The sequence below is a fragment of the Oncorhynchus gorbuscha genome, linkage group LG10 (genome assembly GCF_021184085.1).
Source record: "Oncorhynchus gorbuscha isolate QuinsamMale2020 ecotype Even-year linkage group LG10, OgorEven_v1.0, whole genome shotgun sequence".
Taxonomy (NCBI): Eukaryota; Metazoa; Chordata; class Actinopteri; order Salmoniformes; family Salmonidae; genus Oncorhynchus; species Oncorhynchus gorbuscha.
In genome coordinates, this window is record NC_060182.1 from 39,301,155 (window position 1) to 39,321,826 (window position 20,672).

At 45.3% G+C, this 20,672-nt stretch overlaps 2 protein-coding genes across 5 annotated transcripts in view; one reads left to right on the top strand and one right to left on the bottom strand.

Moving 5' to 3' along the window:
• LOC124046061 (LIM domain and actin-binding protein 1-like) lies at window positions 1–14,729 on the bottom strand. 4 transcript variants are annotated; one of them, XM_046366030.1, is made up of 12 exons: window positions 12,755–12,813; window positions 11,724–11,769; window positions 11,304–11,495; window positions 10,766–10,890; window positions 9,775–10,152; window positions 3,757–3,826; window positions 3,099–3,193; window positions 2,522–2,590; window positions 2,385–2,436; window positions 2,141–2,214; window positions 1,903–2,036; window positions 1–1,701 (listed from the first exon to the last, which is right to left on the bottom strand). In XM_046366030.1, the coding sequence occupies exons 5-12, from the start codon at window positions 9,916–9,918 to the stop codon at window positions 582–584; spliced, it is 1,758 nt and encodes a 585-aa protein (XP_046221986.1). In that variant the 5' UTR covers window positions 9,919–10,152; window positions 10,766–10,890; window positions 11,304–11,495; window positions 11,724–11,769; window positions 12,755–12,813; the 3' UTR covers window positions 1–581. The 4 variants fall into 4 exon arrangements, with proteins under 4 accessions (XP_046221986.1, XP_046221984.1, XP_046221983.1 ...); XM_046366028.1 differs by lacking the exons at window positions 10,766–10,890; window positions 11,304–11,495 and adding an exon at window positions 14,471–14,729 and having other exon boundaries at window positions 2,141–2,211; window positions 12,755–12,911; XM_046366027.1 differs by lacking the exons at window positions 10,766–10,890; window positions 11,304–11,495 and adding an exon at window positions 14,471–14,729 and having other exon boundaries at window positions 12,755–12,911.
• The window catches only part of zgc:174906 (uncharacterized protein LOC571548 homolog), a 19,406-nt gene continuing 10,851 nt past the window's right edge, over window positions 12,118–20,672 (top strand). The window contains exon 1 of the mRNA XM_046366032.1: window positions 12,118–12,139. The gene's annotated coding sequence lies outside the window, so the exon portion shown is untranslated. The remainder of the gene's footprint in view (window positions 12,140–20,672) is intronic.

Below are 20,672 nucleotides of genomic sequence, written 5' to 3' on the forward strand. Positions count from 1 at the left end.
TATTTTGTGTGCATCCTTTTTAAAATTCATACAAACAATGATAACAAGCAGAAAGAATATGGTGAAAACCGATCCTGTCCTTTCAGCTGAGCTCTCCTGCGGTTCTGATCAAACAATCCACCTTATAAACATTCATCGGACTCTCTAAAAACAGACTCATATGTCTCATTCACTGGGTTCAGTTGGTATCATCAGCATTCGTTTGTTTTTTACTGTGCCATCATCCAGACTAAGGTAGAACGGACAGAAATAAATGACCCACAATAGGTTGTTTCAGATCATGGAATATCTTAAAATTAGCGTTGAATGATACACAATCATAAGACTGATCTGTGCTTCAATAAATCTATATTATGGAAAACTAACAATGTAGATATTCTGAGGACTTGATCACTCCAATTGAGGTGATAGTTCAGAGGCACAAATAGAGCTCAGAGAGTATAACACCTGACATGGCACCAAACGCAGCCAGACACTGTTCCTTAGTAACAGGGAAATGAAAAGGGGGAAGAAGTTAACAGTCAGTGTGGTGATAATGGCTGATCGTTTTCATGGCATGATAAACGCCAGTCCAGTCTCTTTCAGTCCTCCTCGTCCTCATCTTCCTCATAGTAGCGGTTCCTCTTAATCATCTCCTCTACAGACACTGCCTCCTCGCCGTTCCAGAAGCCCACATCCTGAGACGTGCGGTTGGTCTTGGACCTCTGCTCAGTCTCCAGAGACGAGGGGGGTGCGGCCATCTCTGACGAGGCAGTCTGGCAGTTTTGAGAAGGTAACCGTTCCCCCTCTTTTCCTGCTCCCTCTTCTTCTCCCTCCAGCTTTTCCTCTTCCTCCCCGTCATTCTTTGCTCCCTGTTCATGGTTTGCTTCTAGTAATTCGTGGTGGTCTTTCAGACGTGCCACTCTCCCCTCCATCCCCTCGTCCTCAGAGCTGGTGTGGATGTCCACGTAGCTGTCGTTAGAAGGCGTGTGGTAGTCGGGTGACAGGCTGTTTGGTTGTTCCTGGTCCTCCATGCCTTGTTCCTCAGGGCTACAGGCCAGTTCAGGCTCCCTGTCCTCGAATGAGCTTCTCTCCAGTGGCTCAGGATTGGCTGTCTGACTGGCAGCAGGAGCGGGAGCATGGGAGGCCATGGCCAATGAGAAGGGTCGGCTACGCTCCTTGAGGGAGGCGCTCCTGCAGAGGGTGGAGCGTATGGTGGGCTCTGGGCTCTGGTCGGTGGAGGCTGAGTCATCCTCTGGGGGCCACTTAGCACGGGATTGTTTCCCAGCGGAGCTCCCGTCTGAGGTGGGACTGTCCCCAGTGTTACCCCCCTCTCCGTCTCCTTCAGTGCGGGGGGGCCAGGAGATCTTCAGCCGACGTGTTTCCACTGGCTTGTCCTTCTCTGCTGAGCTCTGGGCGCGGGTCTCCAGGGAGGCCGTCACCACGTTGACCTTGGCCAGTGGAGACTCCTCTACTGCTGGGCTGACCAACAGCGTGCCAGTAGAGGCGCACTTCTTCAGCTTGTCTTTGGAAAAGGAGGTGGCCTTGGTAGTCAGCTCTGTCCTGGGTTCCTCCCCAGCCCCACTCTCTCCTTTGGTCTCCCACAGCTCCTTGTGAGGGCGCAAGCCGAAGCCCTCGTCGTAGTTGCCCTTGGCCTTGAACAGCTGGCAGAAGTGAGGCTTGCAGTAGACGTGGCTGTGCAGAGAGGCGTAGGTCCCCAGGCTGGCCAGCAGAGGGAGACAAAGACAACATATTGAAATATATTTTTCTAATCTTGCCGCATAAACCCTGATCCTTAACTCAAGAGGAACAACACTGTGGACCTAAAGACGATATCAATTCCACTAATAGTGAGATTAACAGATGTTTTAACAAATAAACAATTCCTTGCTGCATGGTGTCTGTCCCATCCTATCCCCTCACCTGAGTTTGGTGTTGCAGTGGGAGCATCTGAAACAGGTGTTGTGGTAGACCTTTTGGTTGGCTACCAGACGCTCTAAAGGGTAGACTGTCTTCTGACATGACACACAACTCTCTCTTGCAGGCAAGCAGAAGCTCTGTACACACACAAAATAGAGGCATTCAAGGCACGTTGGGAGAGTGAATGGTTGGTTTGGCAATTGCTCTGAGACAAATACAGAAAAGGGACTGTTGAATTAACCCTGGAGGTCTTGGGCTGAGCTTGGTCCTTCTGAGTCGGGGGGGATGCAGAGAAGGTGCCGGTACTGGAGCCTGCTGTGATGAGACTAAAATCAGTAATGGCACACATTGGACACCAGAGGGAGCTGTTGTGAAAATACTGACCTAAGGTTCACGAGCTGAAATCTATAGAGGAGACATAAATAATGACAGACAAGAATATACTGTAGATCTGGTGAAATGCAGTGGAGCACCAAATCAGTTACCATTGCTCTCTGTGGAAGATGCTTTCCTACTGTTGGGCTCTGAGTCCGGACCCTGAGAGGAGAGGGAGAGGTGGTGATTTAGAGGTGTTTCTCACACACACACACACACACACACACACGAGAACACAATCCCTCACCGTGTCCACACTGCCTGGGGGTATGTTCTCCTTCTGTTTGCTGCAGAGGTCAGAGTCCAGCTGATCACTCTGCCAGAGAGAGAAAAACAGGGACGTGTTTTAGAGTTGGGACAAGTGGCGCAGCGGTCTAAGGCACTGCATCTCAGTGCTAGAGGCGTCACTACAGACCCTGGTTTGATTCCAGGTTGTATCACAACCGACCGTGATTGGGAGTCCCATAAGGCGGTGCACAATTGGCCCAGCGTCTTTAGAGTTAGGCCGGGGTAGGCCGTCATTGTAAATAAGAATTTGTTAACTGATTTGCCTGGTTAAATGAATAAATCAAATAATAGTAACCCGTAACTGACAGCTTCTGGTCGGGATGGGCCTGAAGTTCTCACTTTGGGGTCAAGTTCCAGCCTGATCCAAGACCACCGCTGCGCTCTCGTTTCTCGAACAGAATGTAAGCTCGCACGACTTCAGGATCGTTATACCTTACGAGGCTAGTCAAGTTCCGTCAGGTTTAAGAACCATGGACTTCTTACATGATCTTCCATGGCAGGCAGGCAGTGAAGCAGAGTAAAGGACAGGTACTCACGCTGACTGAGGAGGATAACACCTCTGTTTTAGACACAGCAGCCTGGTACATGGCCATCCTGTCCCTCAGGGGCATGGACTCTATGCTCCCTGAATCTAGGAGACCCGACAGAGAGAAGCACAGGTTACACACACACACACACACCTCTCATAAGCTATGGCGACGACAGTACAGGTGATCCATTCAGCACAATGCAGACTGTCTGGGTCATGGGATGCGTCCCAAGTGGCACCCATATTCCCTAAATAGTGTACTCCTTTATTTTTTTTATTTTTTACCAGAACCTATGGTATTTGGTCAACAGCAGTGCACTATATAGGGAATAGGATGCTATTTGGGATATGCCCATGGTGTTCGTCAGGCTGCGACAGGAACACAGGGTCACAGGGGGAATAGAAGGGAAAAGCCCTCTTCCCATAACTATCATTCTTCCTGTAATCAGACATTCTGCTGATCACTGCACTTTAGGAAGGCGCCATCTACAGTCACTGACCCAGTACATTTACAGGAAAGAGGTAGTCTGGACAACTTACGTATGCTTAGTCTGTCTGTACGCCTCTCTAGCCTAGTGAAACAATATGTGCATCCTCATGGAGAACAGTACATTTGCTTTTAACTCGTGAGTGAGCGAGAGAGCGCTCTGTCAGCGTAATAGTACCTCCAAGTAGCTGATCCATGTTGTCAGTGATGCCTCCGGTCCCTCCAATCCTCACAGGCTCTCTGGACACCTGGAAACACAGAACCAAGCCACGCTATCAGGACGGTATATTCCATTAGAGTAGCCTTTACATTGTAGATTGAGCAGGCTCTGAACATACGGAATAAGGCCAGCAGCACTTGCCTCGTGCTTTGCATACAGAACCATATGATGCTCACGTCGCTGAAACTAAATTTAAGGCAGGGGAGAACCAGGGCCATCCATCAGACAGCTCTGAGCCCAGTGCTCTGACAGTGAGAAGAGTGGTGCGGAGATGAGAAGGAAATGGGTGAGAGAGGCGAGTAGGTGGTGTGGCAGCCGGTCAGGGAGTCCGCTGCAGTATCAGCCTGGCTTGTTGTCCAGCCTCCGTCCCAGCTGTCTGCCTCTCGTGCTCAGCCCAGCCCTCCTCTACTCTAATCCCCTTGTGAGCTAGAACCTTAGGGGGAAAAGGCGAGACGGACACCCCAGTCTGTCTTCCTGTCCACAGTCCCACATCCCCAGTCAACACCAGCACCCGCCAGGAGACTCACCAGTCACCCTCCTGCCTGACACACAGCACAGCGCATTCTGAACACAGCTGAAGACGAGACCGAGTGGCTGCCTACTTTTCAACTCTCGTTTCAGTGATCAGGCCATCGGTGAGAGAGGGATTTCGTAGAGCCAAAAGGTCAGTGGTAAAAGCCGAGAGGAGAAGACATGCTGTTCTTGGCACACCTGTAATAGCAGAGACTCAAGTTAAGCCTGGCTTCACCTGGCCTCTACCCGCTCAATGCCAGAACAGCCTATGGTTGAGCCCCAAATGTTGACGTATTGCCTATAATATAGGGCACTACTTTTGACCAGGGCAAAGAGGGCTCTGGTCAAAAGTAGTGCTCTGTGTAGGGAATAGGGTGCCATTTGGAACGCGCCCGGTCTCCTGCCTCCTATCCGTCTGTACCGCTTGTGTCTGTAAGCCACGGGTGTGATCGGTATCAGAGATTAGTGCCACAAAGCCCTGGTCGGCTGGGACTGCGCCGGGCACAACCTTATAATACACAGACAGACCGAGAGAGATTGGGAGGCAAAGGGTGGATAAAATCCTGAAATACAAGGACGAGATAGATCAGTGCTGTTCCGGGGGGAAAGTCTATATAGAGTTGTGCATTCGTGGCCGTCTGGATTTTAGATTTGCATTCGCAGAAGGGGGTGATGTGCTGTTCCATCCTCCAGAGTGGATTCATCTAGGCATGAAACTCCAGACAGAGCCAGGCAGAGGAAGCCAGACCCCAGACGGACCCCAGGCCGAGAGACCTCTCTCTAACGCAGCCGGAGGCCCCTTCCCAAGCGTGACCACTCTTCAGCCTGGTCCCTCTCCTCTCAACCCCTCTCCAGACGGTGGTCACGGGTGGTGCCTCAACAATATGGGGGGGGCAGGCGGTGGATGTAAACAAACGAACAGCCAGAAGGCAGCTGAGCCTCGACAGGGAGGAACTGATCAGCGGCGCAGACAAAGAGCTCTGACACTAATCCCACTGACAATTAAAACCCCCGTAGACAGACTGGGGTTCCTCCCTAAAGCCTACCGCCTGCCGGCTGGCTGCCTGGGCCCCAGAACAATGACAAGAAACAAGGCCAATTCAAATCAGTGAGTTGTAGGCTAGGCTACATATAGCACAAAACCACCATTGACAAAAACAAAGTCCTTAAAAAGCCCTATTCACTGACAGATCAGTAGTTTCATCAACCATAGTGTAGTCTGTGTATATGCTAGCACTCCCATCAAAAGATTCAATTCACAGCATAATGCGCTATAACCTAATACAAACATACTAATCCAACAACAAGCAATGAAATCAAACCCCAGATAGTCTCCGCTTTATGTTTCAAGGCCGCAATGATGAATAGTGAGCTCAAGGAGGTCCGAGGTCGAGGGGTTTGAGACCAAACAAAGAAAAATATATATATATATTTACCTCTCGCAAAGCAACGCAAGGAGCTACAGGGAGAAGCAAACCAAAGCACGAGTTGAGGAGAGGAGAAGACTGTTACGCTGGAGCACTCATACCTGTCCTGGAGGAGTTTGGAACATCAACAGCAGCTAACTCAATTGTGTTCATTAGACTGTGGCTCCACTGGACTGGGCTGCCTGACAGAGCAGAGCAGGGACCACGACTGGACTGGTGCTTCCTTCCTTTCTGTCTCGTCACAGTCACACACACAGAGAGAGAGGAGCAGAGGGGAGGGGAGGCCTTCATGGGGGCATATGGAGGGGAGTGGGGGGGGCTAAAGAGGGAGGGGGGGTGAAGTTGGGTCAATTAAGTGCCTCTCCCTCATGATCGTCTCCTCCAGGGAGAGGAGGGGGGAGAGAAGGCCTTTTCTTTGATAAATCAGAGAGGACCCGGGGAGGAAGAGCTATCTGAGGAGGCTCAGTTTGCTCATTTCTACTGCAGTCACGTGCAATGCCTGCCCCATGACATCACCGCCCCATGACATCACCGCCCCTGGAAGAGAAGCGGGGAGAGGGGCTCGGCCTACAGGCCAAGGAGCAGGGAGCCAGTCAGGGCTGGACGTGGAGGTGTGGGTCGAGGCCAGGGTGTGGGGGTGTGTGGGGAGAGCCCAGGTCACTTCCTGGCTTTCAGCTGGGAGAGAGAAAGCTGCTAATGTGCTTAAGGGAGGAAGGAAGGAAGGTTCAACCAGCTGGGGTGTGGCGAGGCAACTCATTAAGCCTCTACAAAACAATCCTCTGATCTGTTGTCCAGGCCATGTTCAAAAACAGACTAGTAAACTAGCTTTAGTAACAGAATATGAAGGTCTGAATCTTGATCAACAATCAACCAAAAACGCTACCTCGTAAGGAAGTTCCGTTGAAAGTCTGGCCTTTCATTTCCAACGCCTAATATTTCATACAAGCCAGGGAAAATAAACAAGATATAGACGATTAGCCTAGAATAAAAAGGATCCTTTGCTTCTAAAACGAGTTTACCCACTTTTCTATTATCAAAATGGCTGTTAACCTCCCAAAGTGAGTGTGAGGAGGAGGACAGTTTGTTTTGAAACCCCCATCCTACCCTCCTATCTGCCTAAGGGCTTGTTTATATCTAGCCCATCTGTAGGAATGTACTGTGAGATGAGAACACTCAGAGCGATGCATGTGACTGGCAGCATGACTAACCCCAGGAGGGCTCTGACCCCTGGAGAACACACAGCACAACATTCTTTACTTCTGGAACAGGAACATTGACGACACACAGACCTGTTGTCTGCTTCATCTTCAGAAGAAAAAAAATCTTTCAAAACTCTACAATTCATAGGGCTGCTTCACAGGGCCTTTCCTTAGCAAACACATCTAAGTCACGGTCTCTGCCGGGTGATTTGACAAGTCCTAGTCAATCGATCAATAATATCATACTTTTTGCAAACCAACGATAAACACCTTTGCTATCTGTAGAGACTATGAGAATAGAAATGTTATGAACCTTTGTGAATCACAGCACAGTTGAAAAATATATGGCAAACAGAAATCAAAACTGGATGATGTTCAGAGAGAGATGGGAGGGGTTTAGTGGAGCTGAAGGGTGAGACTGGATGGTGTTCAGAGAGAGATGGGAAGTGGAGCTGAAAACTGGATGGTGATCAGAGAGAGATGGGAGGGGTTTAGTGGAGCTGAAGGGTGAGACTGGATGGTGTTCAGAGAGAGATGGGAGGGGTTTAGTGGAGCTGAAGGGTGAGACTGGTGATGGGAGGGGTTTAGTGGAGCTGAAGGGTGAGACTGGATGATGTTCAGAGAGAGATGGGAGGGGTTTGTGGAGCTGAAGGGTGAGACTGGATGATGTTCAGAGAGAGATGGGAGGGGTTTAGTGGAGAGAGACTGGATGGGAGGGGTTTAGTGGAGCTGAAGGGTGAGACTGGATGGTGTTCAGAGAGAGAGAGTGGATGAAGGGTGAGACTGGATGATGTTCAGAGAGAGATTAGTGGAGCTGAAGGGTGAGACTGGATGGTGTTGAGATGGGAGGGGTTTAGTGGAGCTGAAGGGTGAGACTGGATGGTGTTCAGAGAGAGATGGGAGGGGTTTAGTGGAGCTGAAGGGTGAGACTGGATGAAGGGTGAGACTGGGTAGAGATGGGAGAGAGAGATGGGAGGGGTTTAGTGGAGCTGAAGGGTGAGACTGGATGGTGTTCAGAGAGAGATGGGAGGGGTTTAGTGGAGCTGAAGGGTGAGACTGGATGGTGTTCAGAGAGAGATGGGAGGGGTTTAGTGGAGCTGAAGGGTGAGACTGGATGGTGTTCAGAGAGAGATGGGAGGGGTTTAGTGGAGCTGAAGGGTGAGACTGGATGGTGTTGATGTTTGGGAGGGGTTTAGTGGAGCTGAAGGGTGAGACTGGATGGTGATCAGAGAGAGATGGGAGGGGTTTAGTGGAGCTGAAGGATGGGACTGGATGATGTTCAAAGAGAGATGGGAGGGGTTTAGTGGAGCTGAAGGGTGAGACAACAAAAAACAAACAAGATAACTAAGGTAAAATGTATATAGGTTCAGAACTTTTGTGAAATGGCAGTTAGAAATCCAAAATGGATGGTGTTCAGAGACAGATGGGAGGGTTGAGGGGAGCTGAAGGATGGGATTAAAAACAAACCAGAGATAACTATTGTAAAATACATTGTTTATTCAACTAGGTATGTTCGTAAAATCTATATAGTATAGTTCTGCTGGAAGCAGAAGCCTAAGTGTTGTTTTCCCTTAGTTTACTCCAATTAGTGGAGGGGTGTAAATATAATTTACATAAGTATTCAGACCCTTTACTCAGTACTTTGTTGAAGCACCTTTGGCAGCGATTACAGCCTCGAGTCTTGGGTATGACGCTACAAGCTTGGCACACCTCTATTTGGAGAGTTTCTTCCATTCTTCTCTGCAGATCCTCTCAAGCTCTGTCAGATTGGATGGGGAGCGTTGACGCACAGATATTTTCAGGTCTCTCCAGGAATGTTTATCAGGTTGAAGTCTGGGCTCTGGCTGGGCGGCTCAAGGACATTCAGAGACTGGTCCCGAAGCCACACCTGCATTGTCTCGGCTGTGTTCTTAGGGTCGTTATCCTGTTGGAAGGTAAACCTTCACTCCCAGTCTGAGGTTCTGAGTGCTCTGGAGCAGTTTTTTTTAAATCAAGGATCTCTCTGTACTTTGCTCCATTCATCTTTCCCTCAATCCTGACTAGTCTCCCAGTCCCTGCTGCTGAAAAAAGTTCTCCACAGCATGATGCTGCCACCACCATGCTTCAACGTAGGGGATGGTGCCCGGTTTGCTCAAGATGTAACGCTTGGCACTCAGGCCAAAGAGTTCGATGCTGCAGAAATGTGTTGGTACCCTTCCCCAGATATTGTAGAAACATCAGGAGGATCATTGGAAACAGGATGCACATCGAGTCTTGTTGCAAAGGGTCTACTTATGTAAATAAGGTTTTTCAGTTTTATATAAAAACGTGCATGCATTTCTAAAAACCTGTTTTCACTTTGTTATTATGGGGTATTGTGTGTAGATTGAGATTTGAATTGTATCTAATCCATTTTAGAATAAGGCTGTAATGTAGCAAACTTCCGAATGCACTGTATGTATGTTAGTATGTATGCATGTACACTACTGTTCAAAAGTTTGGGGTCACTTAGAAATGTCCTTGTTTTTTAAAGAAAGGCACATTTTTAAGTCACCGTCAGAGTAGAAGGCCTCACAACACCTGATCAACATGACCACGCTGGACTTATAATACTTAAACAATATACAAGTGTTTCTCCAAAATACATGTGGAAACCACAGATTTGAAGAAACAAACGACTTTGATAAAAATAAAAGATTAAACAAACAATGTATTTTGCAGTAGTTCATCAGCTTTGTTCCTGTTTAGCCATTCTCATTTCTTATCATTTATGTGGTGTAAAATGGCAGAAAGATGACATATATCCTATTAAAATATTTAGGGGCGTGTAGCTTGTAAATCAGTAAGTTTGGACTTACTTTGTTCTGAAGGTTCTCTCCTTTCTGGAACATCATCTTGAGGTTGTTGAGGGGTATGTCGGGCTTCTCACTGGGGATGCAAGGCACTTCTGCTGCTCCTCCCTCCTGCCTCTCTCGCTCTCTCTGCTGCCCTCTCCTCTCCATACCTGGTCCTGCCTGGTCCTCTGCGGCTGTGGGACTGGTGTTGGGGTCTGGTGAGAGAGGTGGCTGGGCCTGAGTTGCCTGGGTCTGGTGCTTGGCGTTAGGATCTGAGGGGAGTAAGCGGCGAGTGTGGGGTAGCGTGGCACAAGGTGTGGCTGACTGGACAGGCTGCTCCCAAAGCTTCTTCAACACACTCAGGTTGCAACTGCGGGAAGTCTGTGGCGACGGCTCCGCAGCCTGGAGGAGGGGGTAAAGACCGACAGTCTGTCTGACTAACGGATCATAATCACTGACACATTCCAGAAGCATCCCAACTGGCTGAATCCATAACTTAGATACTTAAGAGACCAGGATTAGTTTTTTGGTTTTGTGTTGTGTAAAAGAGAAACGCTGAGGAATGATATGCGGTAGTAATTACAGGATGAGGGGGGATACAGATCAGATACCAGTGTTACACCCACATCAATTGTTTCAGGAGACGAGTCTGTCTCCGATTTCTTCCATAGCTACTAATACAGCTACCGTTAGCTTTCAACCTGAGTAGCATCTTCCTACCAGACCTCTCCCTGGTTAACCCAACCTGGTTATGACGACACAGTTTCTCATGCTCATCAAATGACTAGGACCATATGACGAGAACACTCTAAGGGGTTTTTAACACAAGCTTCAATGCTTACTTTCAAGTAAACAATGGACGCATTGTCCTCTGTTTAGACAACCATAACAGTAAGATAAGTGGAGCTAAAAGTTTCACAGCCATTTAAATGAATGAGAAATAAGGACCTTAACAATTCATAGTTTTCCTTTCACTACCGTCTGTCTCCTTTTGTCAAAGAAAAATAGTAAAAACCTTGGAAAGCCCGGTAACCTGGAGATCCAGTTGGCTCTGTGTCTGTTGGGTGGAAATGATAAAAGCTCTCCCAGATGTGAGCTTTGAGAAAAGATCTGCATGAAGGAGCTAGCTTGCCCACCCCTCTATGCCAGGAGAGAGTGTGAGAGAAACACAGAGAGGGAAGGAGGGAGAGAAATCGAGTAACAGTGGAAGAGAGAGGGGGGAACATAGAAAGGAAAGAAGGAGGATGAGTAAGAGAGAGTGAAAAAAACAGAAAAGGTCAATTGAAAGAAGGGGAAAATCCCAAAAATGAGAGAGCAGGAAATTGTCATTTTTTTGGAGAAATGAACCATTTGAGGATAGAGACCAGCAGCACACACACACACACAAACTGTGAAGACGAACAGATTTTCTTATGTTAAGTTCTCCTGCTAACAGTGATTATGTACATAATTGTAGCAACAACAACAACAAATCCCACTAAATGCCTTGAAAGCCTTGCTCACAATACAATACAACAGCTGACAGTCGACTTATTCCAGACTCGGACACATACCTGGGATTGAAAAAGCTTAATGAAAATAACTCAATTCCCTGCTGTCTGTTTATATCCCCTCAGGTGACATTCCCGGGCCCAGCCAACAGACCTCCAGGAAGTGTGTCTGTATTGCCCAGGTGGGATCTGGCATTACATTGTAGTCCTTCATGCCTGTGAAGTGCGTGACCACCCAGTGTTAATTGATCAGGTCTGTAACAGAAGCGAGGAAGTGATGCGAGGTACTGGGAGCAACAGAGGTTATCTACCTTCAGATTAAACGTCTCTGAAGACGGATTAAAGCTTTACTACTGTATCCTCCAAGTCCTATATGTGGACAGGCATGACTGTGCGTGTTTAGGCCTGAGAGAGAAATAGGTTCATCCCAATGTCTCTAGCTTTGTTAGATATTAGTCTCTTCAACCCTGACTGGGTACTTACGGCTTTCTTCCTCTCCAGGTTGGCTTCCTCTGCAGCCAGTTGGTACCTTGGAAGAGGATGGAGGGGGTTGTGAGGATAGGGTTGCAGAACGGATCAATTGGATCTCAGAAATGTCTGGCTGTATCATTGCTTAGCCAGTGCTGTTTCCACATTTGGCTAGACAAACTGGTACAACTCTAGCCTGGTCCCAGATCTGTTTGTGCTCTTGCCTACTCCATGACAACGAGTTGGCATGATAGCACAAGCAGACTGGCACTATTCAATCCAGTTTCAAAATATTGCTCAGCAGACACGGAGAGGACAGAGAGTGGGAGGGAGTGTGTGATCTAATGCTATGGTTCCAAGCAGCAGAACGGACTGGGATGGGAAAGCTATCAGTGGTCAGTGGGAGAGGGAAAGATCAACTTAACACTGAAGTGAGTATTTGCGTTTCTACCTTGGAACAAGTATGAGGGTATAGGAAGAGAGTGAGAGCAATAGATACAACTGGGGGTCTGTACATGTGAAGCAAGAAGAGAAAGTGAGTAACAGTTAAGGTGAATGAGAGTGATGGGACCACAGACCGAAGGGGTAACCCAGACACGTGACTAGGGCTACAAAGCTGAAGCATAATGGTAGTGAGAGGAAGTCCGGTCTCTGGTAGTGGAAGAGAATGGAACTAGGTGAAACTGGGTCGAAATTATGCTCTCTTTTTTTTTGCTTTCTTTTCCCAAAACTAGAATCTGTTTAGAACACGGTGCCCTACGTTTTATAGACTTGACGCTTTGCCAACGTTTTGGGGGTAAATTGCGTTGTTTAGAAGGAGTGCAAGGTTCAACTGAGTTTGTGCACATTTCAGAAAGGAGGCGTACCCTAACAGAAATATGCAAAGACATACTACAACGCGCGGATAGGATCTCGCTCGCGCATGGCTTGGTCCGACTTCTTGTTTATTCTGCCCACTATCCGTAATTTGCTCCCACTGTAAACGACACATATGAACTATCTTGAGTTATTTATAAATAGATTTAATACTACTGTACCCCACTTACTTCGAGAAGCGCTCAGCGATGGCATTGTTCTTTCCTCTGGTGCCAACTATGGACAATTCCGCAGCTGTGACTCTGAGGGACTGGGAGGCCCACTGTCTGCGACTGAACGGAGCAACGGTCATCTCGGTTGTTCTCGGGAAAAGACTGCTCTGGCTGGCTGAATAGGAAGAAAAATATATAGTATATTACATTTACCTCACAAATAACGGAACAAAAATAAGATTCTACCCTAGACAATCATACTCCTCTATCTCAGCGTATGCGGTGTGTAAGCCATAGGTCTATGGTATGAGTAGTCTGCAGTGAGCGACAGTAGGCCACTGTTGTGTAAAATGGTCCATGGTTCCTGTGGATGAATAAATCAGCAAGGAGTAAGGCACCAGCCAGCACACAGCAGCTACTCATCCAACTCAGGCCTCTCATTGAGTCACTGAACTCATGAAGTTGAAGACCCCAAGCTACTACTCACTGCATACACAGGCCTTGCCTGGTCATCTTTCTCAGTGTCATACAGAGACAGTGAAGTGTCCACTTGTTTCCTGGGACGTCACACAGACTTTCTGTCTGGAAACCAGGGCAAGCAGATTACATGCATTCACTCTCAGCCTTACTGTTCTACAGTATGCACGTTCATTTCAACTGTCATTTCAGAATTACACATGGTTCACAGTACAAAAAACAATTAGCCAATGTGGAGGATGTTGAGGATTCTAGTTAGGAAATAGCCTCTGGGGTTCCGAGCTAACATGTACTGTACTGTCAAACTAGCCTATTGGTTTAGATGTCCTTTTTTAAGAGATATGGTAAGTCAGGACAAGTAGACCTAGACTATACTTTTCCTTGGTAATGAAACACCTTGCACACATCCACCAACAGCAGATACACCACCGTTATTATGAATAACATAGTGAAGTCTCCATTTAGCAGGTTGGCATTAATCCAAATATGCTGCTCTGGAATATAGGCAAGCCTTAAAGGCCCAGAGCAGTCAAAAAAACATGGTTTCCTGTGTTTTATATACAGTATATTTCCAAACTCTGAAGTTGGAATGATATGGTGAAAATTATAATTAATGCCCTTTTAGTGTACGAGCTGTTTGAAAAGACCCTGAAATTTCAGCCTGTTTTGGTGGGATGGAGTTTTGGCCTGCTTGATGTCATCACCAGGCAGTAAATTAGTTAATAGACCAATAAGAAAGAAAAAGTTTCAAACCTCTCTGCCAATAACAGCTAGTTTTCAGTTTTCCCCTCCCACTCAAACCACTTCCAGACAGTCCTAGACAAATTATTTGCTAATACGCTATTTGTTTCTTTTAGACCATTTTAATTGAAAATAATCACAGTAAGGTACTTAATTATTACCCATAAATTATTTGATATTTAGAAAAAAACAGCTGCATTGGACCTTTAACACTTCTCTATTTCTTTGTCCACTGATCAAACACCACACACATCAAATCAAAATATCACCTCAGACAACACATTTTGGAAATTGCCAGCAGCATATGACTGACTACAATCAAATATTTAACTAATAGGAAATTACTTGAGCACAGAGAGCAAAATACCAAGTTGGATGCCAAATTAGGCATCCAACTTAACCTTCAAATCACTATTTCCAGAAAGATGTCGAAGTACTAGGATAAGCCTTTCTACACAAAACATTTATTTTAATCATCACCTCTACCCCCATAGAAAGCTCAGGCATGTTACATACCTTCAAGTTTTTCTTATCACTCCTCTTATTTCTTGATGCTTGTTTCAACCTCCCTCTTTTCCTTCTCCTCAGTAACACTTTGCTGTCTGGCACTGCTGTGTGCTGTGCTCATGGAAGTATGTGTGCTTAGGAAAATGGGAGTGGGCAAATCAACACCATGAGACTCTTTCCAACCAATAACATAGCAGCATTTACTTCCACCTGGCAGGTACAGTACAAGCTGCCCTTCCCATCCAAACCACTGTGTTCCCCAGAGTGAATCTGAAAGCAAAAAAAGGTGGGTACATACAGTATAGACTACACCTCCTTGCAGTATGACACATGAGGAAGCATCCCACTCAATTCCTGGAAGTGAAGCAAACTCTACCTCCCTTCTCATGAGGTCAAAGGCTGAGAGGATGTGAGTCATTCACAATCCAGACAAACTCCAGTGTGTGTGTGTGTGTGTGTGTGTGTGTGTGTGTGTGTGTGTGTGTGTGTGTGTGTGTGTGTGTGTGTGTGTGTGTGTGTGTGTGTGTGTGTGTGTGTGTGTGTGTGTGTGTGTGTGTGTGTGTGATCAAAAGACGAGACTTACTTCTTATCACTATATCAAACCCATGTTATCATCCCTCTTCAACTCCTTAAAAGGTCTGTATGTTTATCTGTATTCCGGGCCATTCTGTCTATCAATTAACCCATACCAAAACAATCCTCTATACCTTGTTGTACCTAGTCTAAGATGTTTAAGACACTGTTATTGTGCCATCTAATTTACCATGTGGTTAAACAGGACTGCTGAGCTTCAGATTGGTGTGGCACCAGGGTCTAGTCTACATCAGTGACACATCACTACAGTCTAATCCAAACCACATGATTTCCCTGCGTGTGTAGGGAAGGGCTCTGTGTCCATAGAATTTAACGTAACCTGACACAACTATGTCTATGGCATACAGTATTTTGAGAATACAAAGTTGTGTAACAGCTAAAAACCCAGTGTGGATCAGATTCAGGATTAATCACTCTGTCTTTACTTTGTGTGGTCTGTCTTTGGAGCAAAGTTAATACCATTTTTGGATTTTCTATTTGTTTTTACATTTTGATTTGAAATTCAATTTAGTTGAATTTATTTTTCAGACTTGATTTACTTGTTTTTATTCAGTTTCGGTTTGATAAAAACATTTCTATTGAGTTTTTATATGATTTAGTTTTAGTCTTAGTGTTAGGGAATGAAAGTAGGGTTATGCATGGGAGGCTAGGAGCCATTTATGTGGTGTAGGCCTATAGCAGGAGTACTCCAGTACTATTTGAGATGGTCTGTCACACAAATGTCCTAGTTGGCAAATGTCTGGATGGATGTTGGCATTTATCGGCATAGTAACAAACAAACAAACACCTCGCAACCTATGTGACACCAAACTGTTCACACTTCTTGTTGGCACAGAGAAAAATGTGCAGTTTCAAATCTCCTTTTCTGCAATTCTACGTTATTCCATGAGCTAGCAGAAAATGTAGCCGTTTTAAATCTCATTTCCTGCAATTCTACTATTTGTAGATCAGTGATTCTACACCTCACTTTGCTCAAGCTGATCCTCTCCAACAGACTCAATCCCTGATCATCTGAGGCTATAAAAATGGGGCAATTGTGACAGTTAAAGGGGAGAGACTATGAATTCAACCAGAGAAAAAAATCTTGTGAACAAAAGAGCATGTCAAAACCCCACTGGGACACTCTTTGCAGACAACAATATATTCTGAAAGACCTGCAATTTAGCATCAGATTATAAACGGAAAGATTTGATAGACAGTCATCGGAAGAAAAAAACTAAAACATAATGCTGTCTCATAATGCTTCTGCCTTAGAAGGTTGTGGAGGATATGACGAAACAGTCTCATCCTTACATAACAAGACAGTATCAATCAACAAAAATATTTCACAACGCATTATTTTTTTCTGTTCTTATTAACATATGGGTACGATTTATTTATTAAACTTTTATTTCATAACGACGGCCTAACAAATTGCAAAAGGCCTTCTGCGGGGACAAGGGCTGGGATTAAAAATAAACCTAAAAAATATAGGACAAAACACACATCACGACAAGAGAGTCCCAAAGACAACAACATAGTATGGCAGCAACACATGACGATACAGCCGGGTAGCAACGCAACATAACAAAACATGGTAGCAACACAACATGCATGATGATAAGCCTTTTTATATAAGAAAATGTAGAGCGGGAAATGTAGACTATTCTCAGAACAAATTGCTAGCCTATTTTCATTCGCTATAGAAATAACAACCCAGCAATTTCTCCCACTCTGTTAGACTACATTATTTGGAGAGATGTGCTTCTCTGCCTCCACAAAGTGAGCGTAAAAGAGCAGGTACTCAAAATGATGTATATATATTTTTTTTTTATTTTTTTATTTTTTGGAACATTTTGGTATTTTGTGTCAGTGGATTCGTCTGTTATTATGGAGATGCTTTCTGGGGGTTTTTGACCAGACTGCGCCTCCGTTCTTCACATGTGTATTAATGAATGCACTTCATTTACGTTTTTCCATGGATAGTGAATGAAAATTGTAACTTTGTACGGAAAGAGGCTACATTTTCTTAGACAAAATGGTTATTATTCCCATATAATGTTGATAACAGACAATAAGTTAAAATGTTTGTTGATAATGTCCTTAAGATAAGCATTTCATTTGAAGTCAATCCACATGGTTGAACATTTATTTTGAACTAATTGGATAATTATGTTCGATGATCATGGTATGCACAAGTGGCAATTACTTCACACATGATGTGAGAAGACGCTATATTGGTCTCGAGGTCACATGATTAAAATACGGAGTAGAAAAAAAATCAAACGCACTTTCATTACCCTTTCATTACCCTTTCATTACATTTGAAAAAAAAGCTTGAAAACCACTGTGTGTTTTTTTATTAATTTGATTTTTGCCCAAAGTTTAGGAAAAAAGACTGAATTAAAAGTTGATTAAATATGTTTTTCTCACCCATCTACACACAATACCACATAATGACAAAGTGCAAACATGTTAAGACATTGCAAATGTATTGAAAATGAAATACAGAAATATCTCCTTTACCCCTTACACCCCTGAGTCAATACTTTGTAGAAGCGCCTTTGGCAGCGATTACAGCTTTGAGTCGTCTTGGGTATGTCTATATCAGCTTTGCACATCTGGTTTTGGGGATTTTCTCCCATTCTTCCTTGAAGATTTTCTCAAGCTCTGCTAAGCTAGATGGGGAGCAGCGGTAAACAGCAATCTTCAAGTCCTTCCACAGATATTCAATGAGATTTAAGTCTGGACCACTCAAGGACTTTGACATTCTTGTTATGAAGTCACTCCAGCGTTGCTTTGGCTGTATGCTTGGGGTCATTGTCCTGTTGGAACATAAATCTCCACCCAGTCTAAGGTCGTTCGCACTCTGAAGCAGGTTCTCATCAAGGATCTGCCTGTATTTGGCACCATTCATTTCTCCCTCTATCCATTCTGCCAGTCACATTCTGCTAAATGTCCCCAAAGCGCACACATCCCTGGGTCGCTCCTCTTTTCAGTTCGCTGCAGCAAACAGTCAAACTGGACGGTTTTATCTCCATCTCTTCATTCAAAGACTCAATCATGGACACTCTTACTGACAGTTGTGGCTGCTTCGCCTGATGTATTGTTGTCTCTACCTTCTGGCCTTTGTGCTGTTGTCTGTGCCCAATAATGTTTGTAGCATGTTTTGTGCTGCTACTATGTTGTGGTGCTGTCATGTGTTGCTACCATGCTGTGTTGTCATATGTTGCTGCCATGCTATGTTGTTGTCTTAGGTCTCTCTTTATGTAGTGTTGTGGTGTCTCTCTTGTCTTGATGTGTGTGTGTTGTCCTATTTTTAAATTAGTTTTTATCCCAGCCCCCGTCCCCGCAGGAGGCCTTTTGGTAGACCGTCATTGTAAATAAGAATTTGTTCTTAACTGACTTGCCTAGTTAAATAAAGGTTTCCCAGACCATGCTGCTGAAAACCTGCTGCCACCACCATGCTTCACGGTAGGGATGATGTTAGATGGGTGAATAGCTGTGCCTGATTTTCATTCAGGCCAAATAGTAAAAATGTTGTTTCATCAGACCACAGAATATTTTGCCTTTGTCTTCTACATCCCCTTTTTTTAAACTCCAGGGGTGCTGTCATGTGCCTTTTTCTCAGGACTGGCTTTCATCTGGCCACTCTCCCATAAAGCCCAGATTAGTGAAGTGCTGTAGAGACTGTTGTCCTTCTGGCAGGTTCTCCTATCTCAGCCAAGGAACTCTGTAGTTCTGTCAGAGTGGTCAGTGGATTCTTGATCACCTCCATAACCAAGGTCTTTCTTGCCCAATTGCTCAGTTTTGTCGGACGACCAGTTCTAGGCAGAGTCTGGGTTTTTCCATATTTTTGCAATTTCCCATTGTATTCTTGGAAACTTCCATCACCCTAGAAATAGTTTTATACCCTTCCCAGATATATACCCAGATATATGACTATCATGGAGATCTACGGACAATTCCTTGGACTTGATTGTATAGTTTCTGCTCTGACATGCACTGTCAACTATGGGACTTTATATAGACAGGTGTGTTTCTTTCTAAATTATTTCCAAACTATGTAATTGGCCAAAGGAGAACTCTAATCAAGTTGTAGCGACATCAAGGATGATCAAAGGAAATTGGATGCACCTGAGCTCAGTTTGGAGTGTCATAGCAGTGGGGTGTGCATACTTACACTATATGGCCAAAATTATGGATTTCCTGAATGCATAGTGCCAACTGCAAAGTTTGGTGGGGGAGGAATAATGGTCTGGGACTGTTTTTCATGGTTTGGGCTAGGCCCCTTCGTTCCAGTGAAGGGAAATCTTAATGCTACAGCATACAATTACATTCTAGGCCATTTTTGGCAATAGTTTGGGGAAGGCCCTTTCCTGTTTCAGCATGACAACGCCCCTGTGCACAAAGCGAAGTCCATACAGAAGTGGTTTGTCGAGATCCGTGTTGAAGAACTTGACTGAAAATCTCAAGTGTTATTACATACAGCTGGGAAGAACTATTGGATATAAAAGCGATGTCAACTTACCAACATTATGACCAGGAATACAACTTTCCCGAAGTGGATTCTTTGTTCAGACCTTTACCCTGGACATGGGATCTTATCCCAGAGGCTGATCCAAAACAACGTGGTCGCCGCAGGAGAGGCAGATGTAGCTGCCTACTGAGAAGGCGAGCACACCAAACACCGCTTCCGAGCATATTACTCGCCAATGTCCAATCTCTAGACAACAAGGTGGATGAAATTAGGGCACAAGTTGCCTTCCAGAGAGACATCAGAGATTGTAACATTCTCTGTTTCACAGAAACATGGCTCACTTGGGATATGTTGTCAGAGTCGGTACAGCCACCCGGTTTCTTCACGCATCGCGCCGACAGAAACAAACAACTCTCTGGTAAGAAGAAGGGCGGGGGTGTATGCCTTATGATTAACGACTCATGTTGTGATCATAACAACATACAGGAACTTAAGTCCTTCTGTTCACCTGACCTAGAATTCCTTACAATCAAATGCTGACCACATTATCTACCAAGATAATTCTCTTCGATTATAGTCACAGCCGTGTATATCCCACCCAAGCAGACACCTCGATGGCCCTGGAAGAACTTCACTGGACTCTATGTAAACTGGAAACCATACATCCTGAGGCTGCATTTATTGTAGCTGGGGATTTTAACAAAACTAATCTGAGAACAAGGCTTCCTAAATTCTATCAGCATATTGAATGCTAGCATTCTGGACCATTGCTACTCTTAACTTCCACGATGCATACAAAGTCCTCCCCTACCCTCCCTTCGGCAAATCTGACCAGGACTCAATTTTGTTGCTCCCAGCCTATTACAAGCATTTCACTACACTCTCATTAACATCTGCTAACCATGTGTATGTGACCAATACAAATTTGCTTTGATTTGACCTCAACCCCATCGAAAACCTTTGGGATGAATTGGAACGCCAACTGCGAGCCAGGCCTAATCGCCAAACATCAGTGCCCGACCTCACTAATGCTCCTGTGGCTTAATGGAAGCAAGTCCCCACAGCAATGTTCCAACATCTAGCGGGAAGCCGTCCCAGAAGAGATGAGGGTGTTAGAGCAGCAAAGGAGGGACCAGCTCTATATTAATGCCCATGATT